Source organism: Struthio camelus, chromosome 13 (assembly GCF_040807025.1).
Source record: "Struthio camelus isolate bStrCam1 chromosome 13, bStrCam1.hap1, whole genome shotgun sequence".
Taxonomy (NCBI): domain Eukaryota; kingdom Metazoa; phylum Chordata; class Aves; order Struthioniformes; family Struthionidae; genus Struthio; species Struthio camelus.
In genome coordinates, this window is record NC_090954.1 from 15,051,105 (window position 1) to 15,068,996 (window position 17,892).

Genomic DNA, 17,892 nt, shown 5'->3' on the forward strand with positions numbered 1-17,892 from the left:
TTGTTTCTTGGCCTTAGATGTTTTTCCTGAATTTTGAAGTCTAATTCCGTACCTTTTCTTTTTTTCTGGCAATAAGAAAAAAAAAATAGGCAAGTTATAAAAAGGGGGAGGGCAGCCTCTGTAGCGTCATTTGCGTAATTCAGTCTCTTATAGACATGCAAGAAGCGCTTTCTATGCGCTGCAGAGGTTTAACAAAGTAAAGGTATAGGCTGCATTTTGATTCCTTTTACTCTGCTCCCAAATCAGAGTCCCATTAAGCATCTGGGATTACAGTGGACTAACACTGATAAATTTCAGAGCAGAACCTGACTTTGAACATTAGAGTGGAAATGGTGCATTTTTCAAAGTAATACTCGCTTATGCTTTCTACCTCTTAATAGCTTTTAATTTTTTTGTGCAAAATAAAACAGCTTTGAAGTAGTGAAGTAATAGCATCTCCCCTACCACCTTCAACCTGATAGTTAGACTGTATTTTATGTGAGGTGATTTTCAATCCCTAAAGGTAGAGAAAGAACATGAACATGACTTTCCTATGTTCGAAGCAAGTGAGTTAACCCTTTCACTAGGATAAAGGGCCAAGAAAAATTTGTGGAGGGTAATTCCTCATAATGTGTCTAGGGAAGGAAATTTAGAATGCCTAAATAGATGCCTAAAGCTAGAGGCTATGAATAACTTTTAAACTACTCTCAGCTCATATTTATGCAGAACACTCTTTATAGATTTTTGTAGTGCGCATTTCTTGAATCAGGCCCTGCAGATGATGTACACAAATGAATATCTAAATGCTGGGTTATAACAAGTCTCTGGAATGTAATGGATGCTTAACTGCGTAGGACTGTCAAGGCTGAGGTGCATGAGTGCGCGCCCAGAAGGAGATCTTGCGTAGGTGGTGAACTTTGCTGCTGCAAGCTGATGCATATAGATTATTCTGTAGCTAAGAAGGGTTTTTACAGATCAAACTGTTGAATGTAGCGGCAAGTCCGAGAAGGATTTAGGTAGCCAAATTATGCTTCACTCTTTCCTCAGGAGCTAAGTCACTAGCATGTGATTTCGTGCATGTAGTATGAATGGTTCAGATTAGTCGATATAGTTTGAGTAATGAGATGTACAGGGAAGAAGGGTCCTATGTATTGCCTTATTCAGACATTATGAATTTGGGTCCTGATTTTGTTATGTGATGTCAGCAAAATTCTATGCCCATAACCCAATAATTTAAAAAGGAAAGGAGAAATAACATGCTTTTGTCTAAACTTTTAAAGTTTATTCCCACCAATTTTTTTTTTTTTACTGCATTGCACTCACAGGAAAGGGACATGATCTTAACTGAGAAAAAGAGAGAAGTAAGGACATACATGCATCCATTTGTTTAAAGTTAGCTGGCACAAGGTGCGCATGTTACCGCTATGCCATAAGCTGAACTGGTAGCAAGAACATATACTTACAGTACAAAGGAACGGAGATCTGAAGAGAATTTTAAATATATATATTTTAGAACTATCTTGAGGAAAATAAACATAAGAATGAAATATGTTTGTAAATCACAATTAGCATCCATATAAAAACAGAAAAAGCAGAGAAAGAATCCCGTTTACTCCAAGGTTATATACCCTATATTAGTTAAAACTGGAGGCAGAGCAATTTGCTGAGAGCTTCCTAAGACATTCTGACCATGAGCAAATTCTAGTGATGTTGATAAGAGTTGTGAGAGATCAGCACCTTTATAGACAAGATGAAACTGCTTTGTGAGCTTTCTAGGAGATCGGATAGCTGAGCTGCAAAAGCTTAATAGAATCCCAACTGTACTTTCTAGCCTATATACATACCAATATCTATCTAGTCCAATTTTATTATATCTCACATTAAGCAATGATCTGTTCTGTGCCACTGGGCAGTCGTACAAAGTTGAATTGTCTAATGGGAATAACATTCCATATGAGTACAAGAGTAGTCTTCCAAATCAGAATTCAGTAACTTAAAAAATACATTATTTCATTGTGACAGTGCCTCATGCCACTTGAAGCTTTTTGTTGTTGCTGTAGCTGTTTGTACAACAGTCTGTACTATTTGGGTAATTGGCTGTGTGAACTATGCAAAACAGGAACAAGAATAGGCCACTCGTTCCTGTTTTCTCTCCACTTTGCTCAAGTTTCATCATGTCACTGTAGGCAGAAATCTTTGTCAAGAGGAGATGCTAAATCTAAACATAGTAAACAAATGACTGTAGCTGCTGTTCAGAACTCAGATGTCATAGAAACTGTATGGTGTTCTCCCGCCTCCTCCTCTTCATGATTTAGCAGTGAATTCTAACGATAGGTATGGGTTGTTGTTCTGGGGCACCAGGACTAGTCGGCTGCCAGCTACCAAACTGAGAAACATCTCCATTACAAGTCTGAGGTAAATTTAAACTTAATTCCGTACCCGGGGAAGTGACAGACAAGAAAATCATCTAGACCCTGACTTGCAGGATTAGCCCATAGGGATGTCAAAGACAGTGTAAAGAATTGTTCAAGAACTTTCTTGGTGATTTATTTCAACTCTAAACCATATCCTCAGGATCTGAAGAGCTTAGCAAGAAGCTGTGGCATTACTGAAACAGTAAGATACACTCATCCTTTCTGAATATCGGAATAGGATATTTTAGATAATGAGAAGTTATTAATGGATTGGTCTCCAATGACCCAAAGGGATCTAAACAGGTCCAAAAGTGGGACCGTTAGAGTCAGTGCCCTCCCAAAGCTCTGAGGATATTTACCGACTCCAAAAAACTTCCTATCTCCAACTTGTAAAGGATTTCCTGGAACGACATCAAGATAATCCTCCCTTTATAGCAGTATATATATAAGGTTTAATAAATATTGTAAATAAGGACCAATATTACCCTTTTTCCAAGGTACAGACTGTCACAATGATTTTAGTACCTTTGCATTCCAGAACATGTCCAACACAGAAGATTATCCGCAGACCCTGTGCTATATCTGTTCTGTCTACTATTTTTAACCATCACCTCAGAACAGTAACCCTTGATTCATGGTTGCGCAGTGCAGAGCAAATCTGATCGCCCTTGTATTAGAATATTGCCAGATAAAGAGGACTAAGATACACCTTAACAACTATCGTTTTAGGAACTACTCCTTCACCACAAAAGGTCAAGCCATCTTGCTGTAAAGCAAAAGACAAGCTGTCTTGTGACTCCCACAGTTCAGTCCAAAGCAGAGCATACAAGCAACTTAAATGAAAGCAGTGGCTCTGACTCTCAGTCAGTCTGTTTATAGAGTGGGATTATTATGATTAGTGCAAGTGGACAGGGGTAACGTTCTCTCTGTTTCTGTGACACATCTGTAGATGATCCTCCATTTAAATCTCTGTTGCTTGCTGTATAACTGGAAAATACAAAACCAAGCATCTGTGTTCCAGATAGGCACATCCCCAGCATATAAATGCCACTTAATATCCATTCAAAGCATGATACTCATCATTTAATGTGTAGATAGCAAAGTGAAAGGAAGAGAGAGAAGGCAAGTGGGAAATATTGATAGGACATAGAGAAAAAAGGGCAATAGATAAAAGACATACCTACAGAAAGAACACTGTTTTTTGTGCAAATAAGATATTGTTGTTCTCTCTGCCTTTTATTAAGACTAAATTCAGCTGCAAGGAGTCCATCTCCCTAATTTCAGTTGGATGCCAGTACATTCATCCACAAGCAGAAATTGGCATTGTGTTGTAGCAGTGTAACTTGCTCTCATACTCTGGCAGTAATACTGAATGCTGAGAGGATAATTCCTGTTAGGACTCTTTTTTTAAAATCATACCTGAGATTCTAGGTAGGTTAGGCTAGTTTTTCATCTACATGTTATGGCCCAATTGCAAGTATGAGCAATATATTTCAAAACATGCTTGTTCCTTTTTCTTCTAGAGACACAGTCCTTCCTTCATCTGACTAACAAAAATCTGTTTCCATGTATAGAAGTGCTACAGGATAAATCATGAAAGTACTGGAAGTGGGCTATGCTTAAGTAAATGATTGTCACTAAAAGTTGCCCAAAGAATGACTTTGGAAATTACCTATCTAACAGAATTTTGCTACCCTAAAACCATTTAAATGCATCCATTCTATTTTTGTAATATATGTGTGTACACTGTTGTATTGTAAAAGTATTTACGTAGGCTAAGACTTCCCTTATCAGCTTCAGTCGTTCAGTCATCTAATTTGACTGACCAAGAAAGCTACCGACTCAAACCCAAGAATAGCTATCAGTGTTTTGCAATTTGACTGCACAATATTTTCTATCAGTAATCTGGAAATAAATTTTGCAGTCCTTCACCTGTCCTTTCACTCAAGCTTAACTAAAGTGTTGCTTGTCAAGGTTGCTTGTTAGAATCTAAGGTACTGCTCCCCATTGGCATAAAACTTGAGTACTTCATATCAAAACAATAAAAAAGTGTGGCACTTTAGATGTTCTTTACCGTCTCATCTTCTCAGACATCAGGCATGCCTTGTAGCTGCTGGCATGGATCTGTATTCCTCATGGTGGTCTCTGGGTGGTGGCGATAGCAGCAGAAACTGCTAACAAGAGTTTGAAAATTTCTTCCTGTTTGATACTGCTGTGAAACTGGGTAGCTGATACACATTACAGTAGGCACGAGGCCTGTGGTAGATCCTGTTCCAAAAGTCACTTCTGCAACTATGAAATCTTCACTTCTCTTGTGAAAGTAAAAAATGGTAATTTGGCTCCAAATCAGGTAGGTAATGAATATAGACATTGACCTAGCAATTAAGGAGGTAAATACTAAACGTTCCTGAGGTCTGACTAGATTTAAAGAGATTTTATACAACTCTCTGAAGAGTAACTGGAGCTGGCTATGATATTGCACAAATTATGGGAATCATGAGGTTTCATTTTTCCATAAATTACACTAAAAACAGTCCCATTATAGTTAGGAGAGGTTTTGTCTTCAGTTGTATGCATGAAACTGCTGCGGGAACCATATATCTGAAAACTGAATTTCAGCCTAGAGAAAATCATGAGATTTTGGCATTAATGTCTTCAGCACTTGTAAAGTTGGTTCATTTCCTTTCTTTGATCAGTTTTCCAATTTACCAACAGCAAGTTCAGGGACCAATAACAGTGTAAGAACTTGGCTCCATTCAGTGAGTGTTTGCCAAAGGTTATCAATGGGCTTATACAGTGAAGACTGCACTGGAGCCAGCTGATACATGCTATTTGGTTTAAAGCTGATTCACCTCTGCATAAGTTTCTGTCATACCAATGTGCTGCAATTTAGGCACGTTGTTGCCTTCTTTTCTGTTTCTTTAGACTCTGTCTTCCCCTCTTGTAGCTTCCCTTTAATAGCTTGCTAACAATATGGAGAGTATATATTCTTTTATCTTTTTACTGCCAATGTAAATGTAGGCCACAAATGTACTGCTGTATATTTGCATTACCTGTGATTTCTTTGGGTTGTTCTATAGCACAAAAATGCTTTAAAAAAAAAAAAGAAAGAAAAAAGGCAGAAAGAAGCCTAATACTGCAAAACCTAGAGCTGAGACTCTTGTAGCCATAAAAATCAACACTTTTTTTTTTCCTCTCTCCGTAGCATTCTGACTCCAACTGTAACCTGAAGAAGCGAGTAAACTCTGTAACGTCTCAAGCAGATCAGTCTTCTGGACCCAGCATGATATCAGATATTGCATCCCAGTGTCAACCAATGTCTGCTGCTCCACCAGCCCCGCCACCGCCACCACCACCACCTATTGGAGGGACAAGTAAAATTGATCAATATTCTAGGATCCTCTTTCCAGTGGCATTTGCAGGATTCAACCTGGTATACTGGGTTGTTTACCTTTCAAAAGACACTATGGAAGTGAGTAGTAGAATTTTACAGTACTCAATTGTAATACGTTCAGTGGGCCAACCTTCCTTTAGTTGTTCATTTAATCTTGCAAGTCCAGTTAATCAGTTCTTTGTGAGGAAAGGGATTGATATTACCTTTCTGTAAAAATCAGCTGTAACTTCCAGTAATAATGGCACTCTGAATACAATGCCGAAAGGCTATTTGAAGCTGAGAAAAGTGAACACTTAATTCTATGTTATATGGCACTGAGTAGAACACAGACAGTTGTGTAAGGTAGTATTTAACACCGTTCTCAGCAAATATATAAAGGCTGTATCTTCCATTTCTTAATCTTCCTTTCTGTGGTAAGGAATGGTAGAGTATTTGTTGAAGCAATGCAGTGAAAGAGATAAGAGCCTTAATCTCTCCTAAGACTTCCTAATGAGGTAATAAGATAACAATCTCCAGAAAAACATTGCATATACATTCTAAATATTTATCAGTAGTGCAGACAATTGTCTGCACTCGCAGTATGCCCTTGAGATACAGATCTTTGATAGAGTCGAGAGTTCCTGTTTTTATACATTTTAACACGGACTTTTCCTGTTCCTTCCATATAACTGAACTATCTTATGCAGACAGAGCTGCTGAATTCTTTGCTTAAATTTGTTTGAATCAGGCAGTGAGATATCTTGTCTTTAGATTTGCATGAGGTCCAGAAGAGATGTGTACCCTACAAAATGAGCATGCTTAGAATAATCAGTCAGTGATTAGCTTTTTTTTCAAGCAGTCATTAAACTTAAAGTCTCTAATGCTTTGATTTCCTAATTTTTTCCTTTCACATCAATACAGCTAATGGTGTCCCATTTCATTGATACAAAATATATTCATTTGCCTTTTGCCATAGAGTTTCTGAACCTCACTATACTTTGCAGTCAATGTGATTGATACACTTAGCTTTATTTAGGACGGCTAGAGAGATAATGACAGTACTTAGACAGTAGTGAATGCACAGAGTCCATATATTAATAATAACAGAGGCTTGCAATCTGGTATGAGTGATGTGCAGATTATATCTTTATTTCCTAGATTAGAGGTAAGGCAGGCCAAGGGAAATCTCATGGAGAGCCAGGAGGTGTTGCAGTTCAAAGTAGCAAGACAGTGTTGATAGCTGATTGGTGGCATCTTGCCTCTGCTTGAAGCAGAGGCTACTAGCTGCTAATTTTGCTGATCTCTGCTACTAGTACAATCTGGAAAATGCTGTCTCTCAAAGAGGGAGCGTGCTGCCAAGCAGCTTATACGAAATCAGGAGGGCAGGAAGATAGGAGGCACTGTCTCTTACAAATGTTCCTGCAGATGTCTCTCTCAAGAGGTCACAGCTGCTGCTAACTCCTGGCCACTCAAAATCTGTCCAGTGCTAAATTTAGCATTTGTGCCAGAGATACTGATCCCTCTATTAAAATATTGACTATGTGTGCACATCACTTGTCACAATCAAGAGAAGTATCAAAAAAGCTCATGTATAATAATTACAGTTTCTGGTAGCACTCTGTATAGAGGCCACTTCCTCAGCTTGTGTAGCTTGCCATAACTCCAGTGATTTCATTCAACCATTAACGTTTTGAATATAGAAATATTTGGAACGTGGTTGCCATTTTCCCTTGGTAGCTATGAAATATTTATACTGAACAGTGTATATTAATAGTTATGTTAGAACTAGCCTTTTGAAATACTTCTGAAAACTAGGCCATAGTACTGACTGTAAATACTTTTATAACATACCACTTCTGCAAGCTCACAAACCTGCTCAAGATTCAGAAATTACTTTCTATAGTAGCCTCACAGAATGACAGCAAACCAGCAGCAAGGTTTAGAAAGCAGAATAATATTGGCAGCTGGGGTATTTCAAACGATGAAGAATGTAAACAATTATGTAAAGTGTTGCTCAAACTCTTCTTCATAAATTATATTTTCCTGTTTACTCAATAGTAATGATTGTGATGTACATTGCTAGGTTTCTAATTCAATATATTGTGTCATTTTACCAGTTGTTACTTTCAAAGAAAACTAGAATTGTTTTTGCTTTAAAAATATGTATAAAAGTATGTTACCCTTTCCATTCAAGCAGAGGAGATACAGAAGTTAGACGAGCAAACCATGACATGCTTAAAGGCCAGTTCAACTCAATCACAGGCCCAGGCCAAAACATTTAAGTATTGGTACAACATTACTCATAGCTATGAGACTTTATTTTGTGAAGAAGGTGCGTTTTATGCAGTATTTCTGCATAATATTAGCTTTTTTTTGGAGTTACTAATTTGAGTTAATTTGGATTTTGTTTTAAAAAGACAAAACAAAACAGCAATAGAAATCTAATCAGTTTGTTGAAATAATCAAGTTCCCTGTGCGCAGGTTCTTGTAGTCCAGCTGTCCAGGATTTCGATTAGTGTAGTTTGGAACGTGCTTAAGTTCCTTGCAGAACATCATTCACTTTAAACAAGTGTTGCTTGATTGGGGTCCAGCTACTGACCCTGATCTTAGATACACAAGAGAAAACCTGATCTCCTCAGGAAGCTCTGTACACCAAACAGAAGACTGCGCTCTAGAGAGCGCGTTTCTCTGACTGTGTAAGCGGCTGAAAGAGACTACCCTGCTCCCTTCAGTATTTGCCTGTGGTGTCAAGTTTGTCCTTTTGGAGATTCCTAAAATGAACAGCTACTTGCTGCCTTTGGATGGCACATACCAAATAAAGCAAGAAGCTTTTTTCCAATCTATCTGCGTTGTCCTGTCTGTAGAAGCAAGAGATTAGCATTGGAGTCCTAGCTCATTCCAACGTAGATCGTTATTTTCTGGCCAGGCTCTTCCTTTCACTTCAAAGGAAGCGCAAAATGGTTTTTTTTTTTTTTTTTTACTTTGTGTTCTGAATTCGGAACATCAGCTGGAACGAGCAGCTTTGCTAAAGTTAATGTAACGACACAGAGCTGCATTAGATGAGGAGCGGTCCCCTAAGCTGTTTGATGGTATTTCTGCACGTTACTAAAAGCAGTTTTCTTAAAGCTCAAGCAATAGGCAATATGTTACAGGAATGAAGAAGTCATTCTTGTGTAGTGTGTCTGATAGTATTTGTAAAACACTGATTTGTTAAGAGTACTTTTCAAGTGCAATCCCTCTGCCACCCCTTTAGTCATTTGCTGATCAGATTACTTCAGGTTAGTCACCCTTTCTCGTATCGTACATGTAAACTAAGAGTTTACACAGAAATTCTAGGATTTGGATGTCTGTATACCGAAGAAGGCGTTTCTTCTGAAACGTACACCTTTACACACTGAATGCTGTTTTTTAAAGCAGCCAAGTTGGGCAAATAGCAAGAGTAGCTTTCACTGTACTCTGTATTTTTATATGTGCTGAACCAAATTCAACTCAGCAAATTAGGAAGTTCAGTAGTAAACTTTCCTTTAAAGAAATTCCCCTTTTGTTACATTTTTAAGCAAAATAGCATTCTTTGAAAAGGACAGAAAAAATTTGCAAATTGAAGTTAAGTGCATCAATTAAATTTTTTTTTTATAATAGAGGAGATAAGATAAAGTTCTCTTCTGGCCTTCATGTTTAAATAAATGGTTCTCTCTCTCCCATAGGGTGTCTGGGAGAGCATTCTTATTCAGTAGCAGTCCACCATGCACCTTGATACTTGAAAGGTGTTTCAACGGAAAAATTGGTTTGCGTTTTGGAGTAATGATAGTGTTGCAGGGCAATGGTTATATTGGCAAACCTATAGAAATGAGGCTAATATAATTCTTTGCATGCATTTTGCTAGACAGCATGTTGTTAGAGCCTCATTTAACTGAGGGAAGACATAAAAGAAGAAAGAAGAAATAATTTGAAAATGTTTATATAAAATAATCCCCAGTTGAAATAACAGATGCCAGTTTTTAGACCACAGAAAATGCTGATACTCATACTGTAAGCCTCTCTTTCTCAAAAGGTTTTATAACTGAAATGCTGACAGATGTTTAACTATAGCAGCATGGATGTACTATTTATAATATGAAAAAAAAAAAACCAAAGCATTAAAATTATTCTAAAAGGACTTACTCCCTTATGACATAAAGGTCAGTTAGTAATTAATTTAGATAGAAAGTATGAGAATGTGAGATCCCCATGATTTGTACATGGAAAACATAATCTTGCCAGGCATGTTTCCGTGATGCATGTTCTTCCATAAAGCACAGTAATGCCCAACATCCACAAAAAGCTCTGCAAAGTAACAAACGACGCATGTTTGTATAGATTAGCCAAATAAAACAGTACTTCAAAGGAGAACAATACCTCACAAATGAGAAAAAGTTATTTTAATTTTTTTGTTATACGTGTATTTTTTTTTAAACCTTACTAAGGCCTTGAACTGAATACTAATTTATGACAGTGATTTTGATAGGTGAATTGCATGCTTGGTTCATTTTAATAAATGTAAAATTTGCTTCACTTAGCATGTAAATAATACCCTTTTAACGAGAAAAATACAGGTACCCAGCCTACCTTTGCCATGTCATTCACAGTGCACATGCTCTTCATGCATTTTCTGACATGCCTCCTTTCTAAAGCAGCCAGTACCAATTTTTTATATAGAACATTATATTACAGGTTTTGTGTAATAAAACATGAACTAGTGTCTGTATGGAGTGAATCAGACTAAAGAAGGAGATGATTTAAAAGTTCTAAAGATAATCTGCAGGAAAACATTACAAGCAGAGACATCAACTTTTATCCTTGAGGCAGGGAAGAAGGTAAAAAGTCATTGAATGTGCTAAATGTGCTGAGCATTTAGCTTCAGTATGTTCACATTCGTAAGCTTGCAAATCATATGAGAGAGTAAAGTTCAGGAGAAAATAGAGTCATTGGAATACCTACTTACAATTGAGCTTGATGATCCAGGCAATGAACATTACTTTAGGTTTTGAGAAGACTCTCCCTTGTAATGCATTTCTATTTTAAACCTGCAGGGACAGCTAAAAAAATCAGTGTCAGGTGAGGTGGGTTTGCTGATTAACTACATTGTTGACAACCTGGAATTTAAACTTCTCTCTGAACTTTTCTTCCAGTTTTTTGAACCAACTGCAATGCATCTTCGAAATGATCATCAGTCCAACTGAAGAACAGCTGAGGGTTTCAAAAAAAACACAGAAGGTTTTGTAGAATTTAAGTGACTTCAAAGGATGTGTCTATTCACAGGTGCTCTAATTGTCAAACAGGGAATAGTTATATTGAACATCACCTGGAAACAAACTCTGGACAACTCAGTAAGATAGAAGTTGCACAGAATTCTAAATATACTTTCTTACAATTTCTTACATTGATTCTACTATAAAAGCTTTTGTTATTTGGTTGAATGGTCAAAGCATAAGAATGTGTATTTGTCCTGTTTGTCCTATTGTAAATGATTGAATGTTTACATTGACACACACCACCAATAACAGGATTATTTCTCTTAACGTAGTTAGGTTGCTAAAGCAAGCCAGATTCTAAACTAACATCAGGAGCTGCAGTGATTTATATCGGTTGAAATTGGCCTAAGATAACATTACAGAATCCCATGAAAGGGAGCTGCAATCCCATCATGTTTTCATCTCCTTTAAAATTGGAAGTAACATTCGTAAAGAACACAATATAAAGAAAGAAAAAGAAATCATTAGTTATGAACTTTAGCTGGTTAATTATGATGCTGTAACTTTTTTTCTGTTGGGAGTGACAGTGGAAATAAAATCAAACCAATAACGAGCAATTTTGGGACAGAATCTGGGAGTGGCAGGGCTGATACCGGGAAGTTTTCAAGATCCAGACCTAATGGAGAGAAGCAGCAGCAGCTACCCATCAAGCTAAATGCAAGCCTGTCGCTCCAAGAAACTTCTGGAAGCAAGTCACCATAGCTAGTTAGGGAACTAGCTGCATTTTATCAGCTGATTGTACTGGACTGTCCATAGCAAACTACCTAGAAATTTTTGCACAAGCAAAGTACTTCCAGGAAATTCAGAGTTTAAAGGTGTTAATATTCTGATTTATTTCTGACTCACCACAAAGCTGATACAGCTACAGGATTTCTCTTTCATATTTCATAGTTGTCTATCATTGTATTGTATATTCATTCTTCATTTCCATAATCCTTATTAAGAATGTAATTAGGTAAGATATGCCTAACCAAATCAAACCCAGGCCTTCTTTGTTGCAGGCATAATGGATGCTGGTGGGAGTCAAAAGCACACAAGCAAATGTTGCAAGCAGCCAAATATAAATTAAGGACTCAAATCCTGAAATTAATTCTGGTACATCAAAACTGAATTTATTTTAAGAGAAAAATGAAATGCTGCATTGATTCAGGAAATTCAGGGCCTTTTGCTTTTTCTAAACCAACATCTTAGTCACTATGAAAAAATATTTAGGGTCTCGCTGATTGCAGTAAGTTAGAGAGGTCTGTTGGCACTGAAACAATTTTAACTTTCTAAGGACCTAGTTCCAGCTGTTTTTCTCCTCCTGTTTCAAGAGAGGCACATAGCTTTTACTAGTGTAATAACTGGATTGCTGCTTGATCACATACCAGACCACTTTTCAAACTCCCTGTTCTTTACCTTGGTAGAGCTTAGATATAGGCAATTTAAGTACACTTGAATAAATAAGAACAGTCTACACAGAGACAAATACGCAGTTTGTTTTTCCCCTGGTAGCAGAGTGGCACACTTGGATGTATTTGTAAGTGCCCCGAATTCTGTCTTCAGTTTACTTTAAAAACAAAATTGTGAAAATGTTTCCCATTTTCAGCCTTCATATACTATTTTTAAAAAATTAAAACATGGACCCTATGCAAACTTACATTTTATAAAATGTATTTGCATATTATTTTGCAAAAAGCAAATTGTTTTAGGAACACAGGTTACTTTACGGTGTAACTATACTTATTTTTGCTTCACAGAATTACTTTCTATTTTGAATATGTTAATATAATATATATCAGAATATATTTTCAGAATCCTTTAAATTTTTTTTTTTTTTTGCACAAAATGAAAGCGTTTAAAACTTGTGGGAAAAAAAATTGAAGCAGAGTTTTGTATTGAATCTTCTTTGTCTAAAGAGAAATCAGTATGAGTTTTAGAGTAAATCTGGAGAACTACTGAATAGTCAATTTTCGTTGCAGTGCAGTATTTAAATGTATAAAATAAGAGTAACTGCCTAATTAATAGGATATATCAGCACTTTAAAAATGTACTAGCAGCTCTTGGTATGTGACATCGTGTTTCAACATAACCACAAAGACTGCTTACCTTGTTTCAAAGGAGGACAAGTTAGAGAAGAGTTGGTTCTCCCCATCTGTTTGAATATTAGTAAAAGAACGTTTATTTTTGCTATTAAATGCTTTGTAGAGACACAGGTATGATCAGTGATAATGTTAATAATGTCAAGTTGTATCTCAGAATAAATATAATTACTTGCTATTAATGTCAGTTCTTAACAAGCCTGGTTATGGTCCAACACTAACCAAACAAGCAATACAGTGAAGAAGAACAGATAAACAGAAAGGTTGATATGTGTGTATTTATTTGTATGTATATTTGTATACATTTTATAGAATATATGAATAATGTATATTTAATACAAAGTTATAGGAAGTTAAGGCATGTGAGGTTTTCCAGCATTTTTGAGCATATGCCTAGGAAGAGCAGGAACTAGAGTAGCTGTAAGCTGGGATTTTGTATGTGCGAAACAGGACATGGGGAGAAGGCTAGCTGTTACCTTGAGCTATCACACTGCTAATATATTATTCAGCATCAACCTAACTTTATGCTTATCCTAGTAGGAAGTTTTCAGCTCACAAACCTTCAAAGAGACAGTGTGGCTTGAACTCATCTTTAGTATGTTCTGCTTGATCAGAAGTGGGAGAAACAGAAGATCTAAGGACCCCCCAGTTACAGAATTATATCTCAGATACAGTGGAAACCTCAATTACATGTTAATCTCCACTGTTATTGTTTGTCTGGAGAGTTCTGGGTATTTCTTCATGATTTCTAAGCCAAATAAAAATCCAGCATTTAAGATGTATAATCTCTGTAATGGTGCACTAGATCAGCCCCGAGGTCATCCAAAACTGTGTTCAAAGAGCAGTCTTGCCAGAAGCTAATGCAAGCAGTGTATAAATCCTTGAAATATGAATGTGAAGATGAAAATATTGAATACTCGTTACCAGTACAGCTTGATATCCGATACTGTCCAGGATTTTGATGCATTTTGTCAAGTTACTAGCTCACGGGCTTTGTTATTATTATGCATACATAAACAAAATTCAGATGCAACTTTGTCATTGCTTGATTTCATTACATTTTTGTTTCTCTTTCACATCATGACAAGAGCATTCCTCATCTGCTTTCTCTATAGCAGTTGTTCTTGCAGGATTCCCCTGTAGTCAGTAAACAATCAGAGCCTTTCAACTCTGTTCAAAGGCTGTCCATCAGCTGGCCCTGTGAAGGCAAAAGTTCTTATCCACAAGCAGAACTGGTAGAGACTTGGGGAGAATAAACTATTCCATTCTGCATCACTTCTTCAGCAGAATCATTCCTAAATTCTGAGCCATGATGCCGAGGGTGGTGGTTCTGAGGCTGGAGTGGTGATTACGTAAAAGGAATAAAGATCCACACTTCATTTCCAGATAGCGGTTTGATATGATTGTGATAGCAGTTGAGTGCCAGCACAGTATACTGGATGTAGATGTTACTGACAAAGCATGAATGAGACTCGGCCACACTTCTGATTATATCTGAGACGTCCTAAAAGAGAAGGGTTGTCCAAGACAAAAAAAATTCAAAAAAAACCCTCAAAGCATGCAAACAGTAGTACACTAACAAACAGACACATCTTGAGTGTCCCTGGTTTACAAGTACCTTTTGTGAGTTCTGTCCAGAAACAAAATATACACAATCTTTCAAACACAGAGGAGGAAATAATCCTAACACATATGTATTTAATATAGTTACATACAATTAGGACATCACAAGTCATTGCAGAAATTCATAAAGTGTTTAAGCTGCATTTTTGCTAAATCAAAACAAAAGCTTTGCAACTTCTCTGGGTTATCAGATTAATATTTTTACAAAGAGATCATTAGTTCATGAAAACATGATCTAACCTCAGTTATGACTGGACTGTTTTTTTGTTCTATGATTCAGAGTAAACTTCAATAGTTTTAAGGCACTAAATTCTTTACATGCCTTAAGAGCAAATAAGCATTCTTTGGGCCATATGAAATTCAAGCAAAGGTTTCTTTCCTTCACCCCACACCTGCTTTGTTACAGTAAAATTTTCGTGGAGTGGATAGAAATGATTTGGAATTAATAAAATTGTCAATCTAAAAGCCTTTACTGTGATTTAACACCTACCGTTCATTTAAATAAATCAACATTTACTGTAACTGAATGCCAGCTTTGCTATGATTAACATTAGAAAAGTCAACTTCTAGCAGTAGCCATTTCCTAAAGACTGCAAAAGCTGTGTGCCTACTTAGACTATCTGAGAACATGTTCCTGAACAGAGATATGGGGAATGGTTAAAAGACTGGGAAGCAGGTTTTGGGTCACAGAGTCTGCCTGTGCAAAACATCATAGTAAGAGACAAATACTAAAGCTCAAACCATGCCTTTTAGTGCCTGCTGCCCCTCTCTTCCTGCTTACCAAGTGACTCAGTTATTTAAGACAATGCAGATGACTTGTGATCTCAGTGGGAAAATGATTTTAGAGAATCATTAGTTCCTTAAATTAATCTGTGGGAAAGTAGGATTGTGATGCTGACATAGACTAGAAATGATTTGAAACAGAATAAAGTTTTGAATTTCACTGAATTGAACTTTTTTAAAAAGGCAGAAATATCTTTGCTTTGTATGAACAAATAGATGCTTTTTGGCCAATAAATGTAATCAATGTGTATTCTCAATTTTAATAAGCTATAAATTCCTCAGGGGTTAAAACCTGACATACTCTTTTTTTATACTCACACACATTTTAGATGAGTTAAAACTCGTTTCCCTTCTGATCCGTTCTTCACATAAGAAAACTATGTTAATTGCTTGGCATGAGAAGTCTACTTGCAACTCAAACCTATTTGAAGGAGAAATGATTTATTTTTATCAGTTTTAAGTTTTACCCAAATACATTTTATTTAAGAACTCTCACTTGTTTCAGACAGACTTTTGTGAACTAAAAAAAATCTAATCGGGCAGGGACCTTGTAGTACTGTGCAGTAAACAATTATCTGAACAACTAAAGTTTATAAATTGTTCCTAAGTTACTCCAGATCAGCTACACAGCCTCAAAAGAGTAATGGGATAAGTATTAATAAAGAGTAATTTCATAACTTTATGAATACATGCGTGAGAAACCCGGAGTGCAGCCTCTGTATTACCTTCTGATCTATTGGGTTGATTCCTGTGCTACATACTGCCAAGAGCAGACTTTCTCTTTTGTTAATTAACTTAATTCAAAGCATAAAAAAAGAAAACATAAATGCAAGAGTGAAAAAACAATACATTAAAGCTATGGTGTCACTGAACATCTTGCATTTGGCGGAGAGAGGTTGTATTCTAAAAGCTAAGGTTGCATGTCTAGGTCATTTATTGTGTCCTGGAATAGCAAAAGCTTGTGAACAAAATTGTGCAAGTTGTGTATGGTGTCTTCCATCAGCAAAGGAGATCCCAGTAATAGCAGCCAGGGCTCAAAACAGGGACTGAGGGCAAGGTAAGGTGATTACCTTACCTTTGCATCCATCTGTAAAAGGCAGGCCTAGCATGGAGAATCAATACATTTAACGTTACCTATTGGGTTTCTGAATCTTACTTCATTTAGTAGGTTTTTTGTTTTTTTGTTTTTTTTTAAGGTAGGGTTTATTTCAGGTAGTAAATTGCTGAATAAAAATTCCCAGGTAGGGGGAGACCTGAATAACACTGTCAATCTGGTCTCCATAAAACAGTTCAAAACACTTCAAGCAGCAACCATCGTACTCCTGTTTTCAAATGGTTGCTTCCTAATCCAAGGAATCTACCAGCACATCCCCGCTCTAGCCTTGTCTTAGAAATCGTTCTGACAATTGTCACTTCAAGTACAGTTACTGCATCTGTCAAAAAAGTCCTTCTCTGCTAGACAAGTTGGACCGAGCCTTGCTGGTAAAAGTCGGTGTACCTATCTGACATACGGAGTCAGACTTTATGCTTTTATAAACTAAACTTAATTCAAGCAGAATTTTAAATCAATATGAAAAAGTAGTAAGTTCTGTCCTTGCTACTTTTAAGGTTTTATTCTGATCTTACTTCCAGTACCGTAAAAGTGGAGTAATCCTGCTGAAGCTGATTGAGTGAGACCAAAATGAAACAAATTAACTGACATTGTAATTGGCACCATACTTAAGAGTGTTTTAAATATCATTTTTAAACCTATGTGATAGCTCAGTTGTAAATGGTACTATATGGCCTAAATCTAATGTGGAACAACCTATTACAAAAGTTATATAAATCAATTTACCATAAACTGAAATGCCTAAGACCACCAGCTAAAGAAAATGAAAGAGTATCTACAACTTTCAGTAGTTACATGAATTAAGGTAAATGTGTCTTTAAAAGCTATGCTTAGGAATTCCTGCTATTACCGTTCATTTTTTAAAGAATGAAAACAAAAAGCAAACCAGCCTTTATGTGCCCCTATGGAGGCAACAGGAGGAGATTATCATAGTGAATAACAAACCAACCCCGAAGGATACAGGAATTTAGAAGCCAAAGAGACCAGTGATGCCTTTGTAAGAAACTCTGTATACAATGTATCTATTAATATATTTTTATTCTGCAGGCATACAAAAATGCTACAGCAAAAAAAAAAAAAACACCACTTTCTACATTTGAGATCTGCTCATTAACACCTCTTTGCAGAGCAGTTTCAGGAGTATTATTGGGTGCTTGAAAAAAATTAAAATCACTGAATAAGCGTGCTCTACTCAGGACCAATAGGCAGCCAGCAAAGCTGAGCAAGTTTAAAACTC

General features: G+C 36.6%; 1 protein-coding gene across 4 annotated transcripts in view; it reads left to right on the forward strand.

The window, feature by feature from the left end:
• GABRA6 (gamma-aminobutyric acid type A receptor subunit alpha6) overlaps window positions 1–13,320 on the forward strand; it is a 28,232-nt gene extending 14,912 nt beyond the window's left edge. For all 4 annotated transcript variants that reach the window (XM_068959859.1, XM_068959858.1, XM_068959860.1 and 1 more), the window contains 2 exons: window positions 5,599–5,865; window positions 10,935–13,320. In XM_068959859.1, the coding sequence (XP_068815960.1) occupies window positions 5,599–5,865; window positions 10,935–10,985 (318 nt within the window). In that variant the 3' untranslated portion in view covers window positions 10,986–13,320. The remainder of the gene's footprint in view (window positions 1–5,598; window positions 5,866–10,934) is intronic.
• The last annotated feature ends 4,572 nt before the right edge of the window (window positions 13,321–17,892 follow it).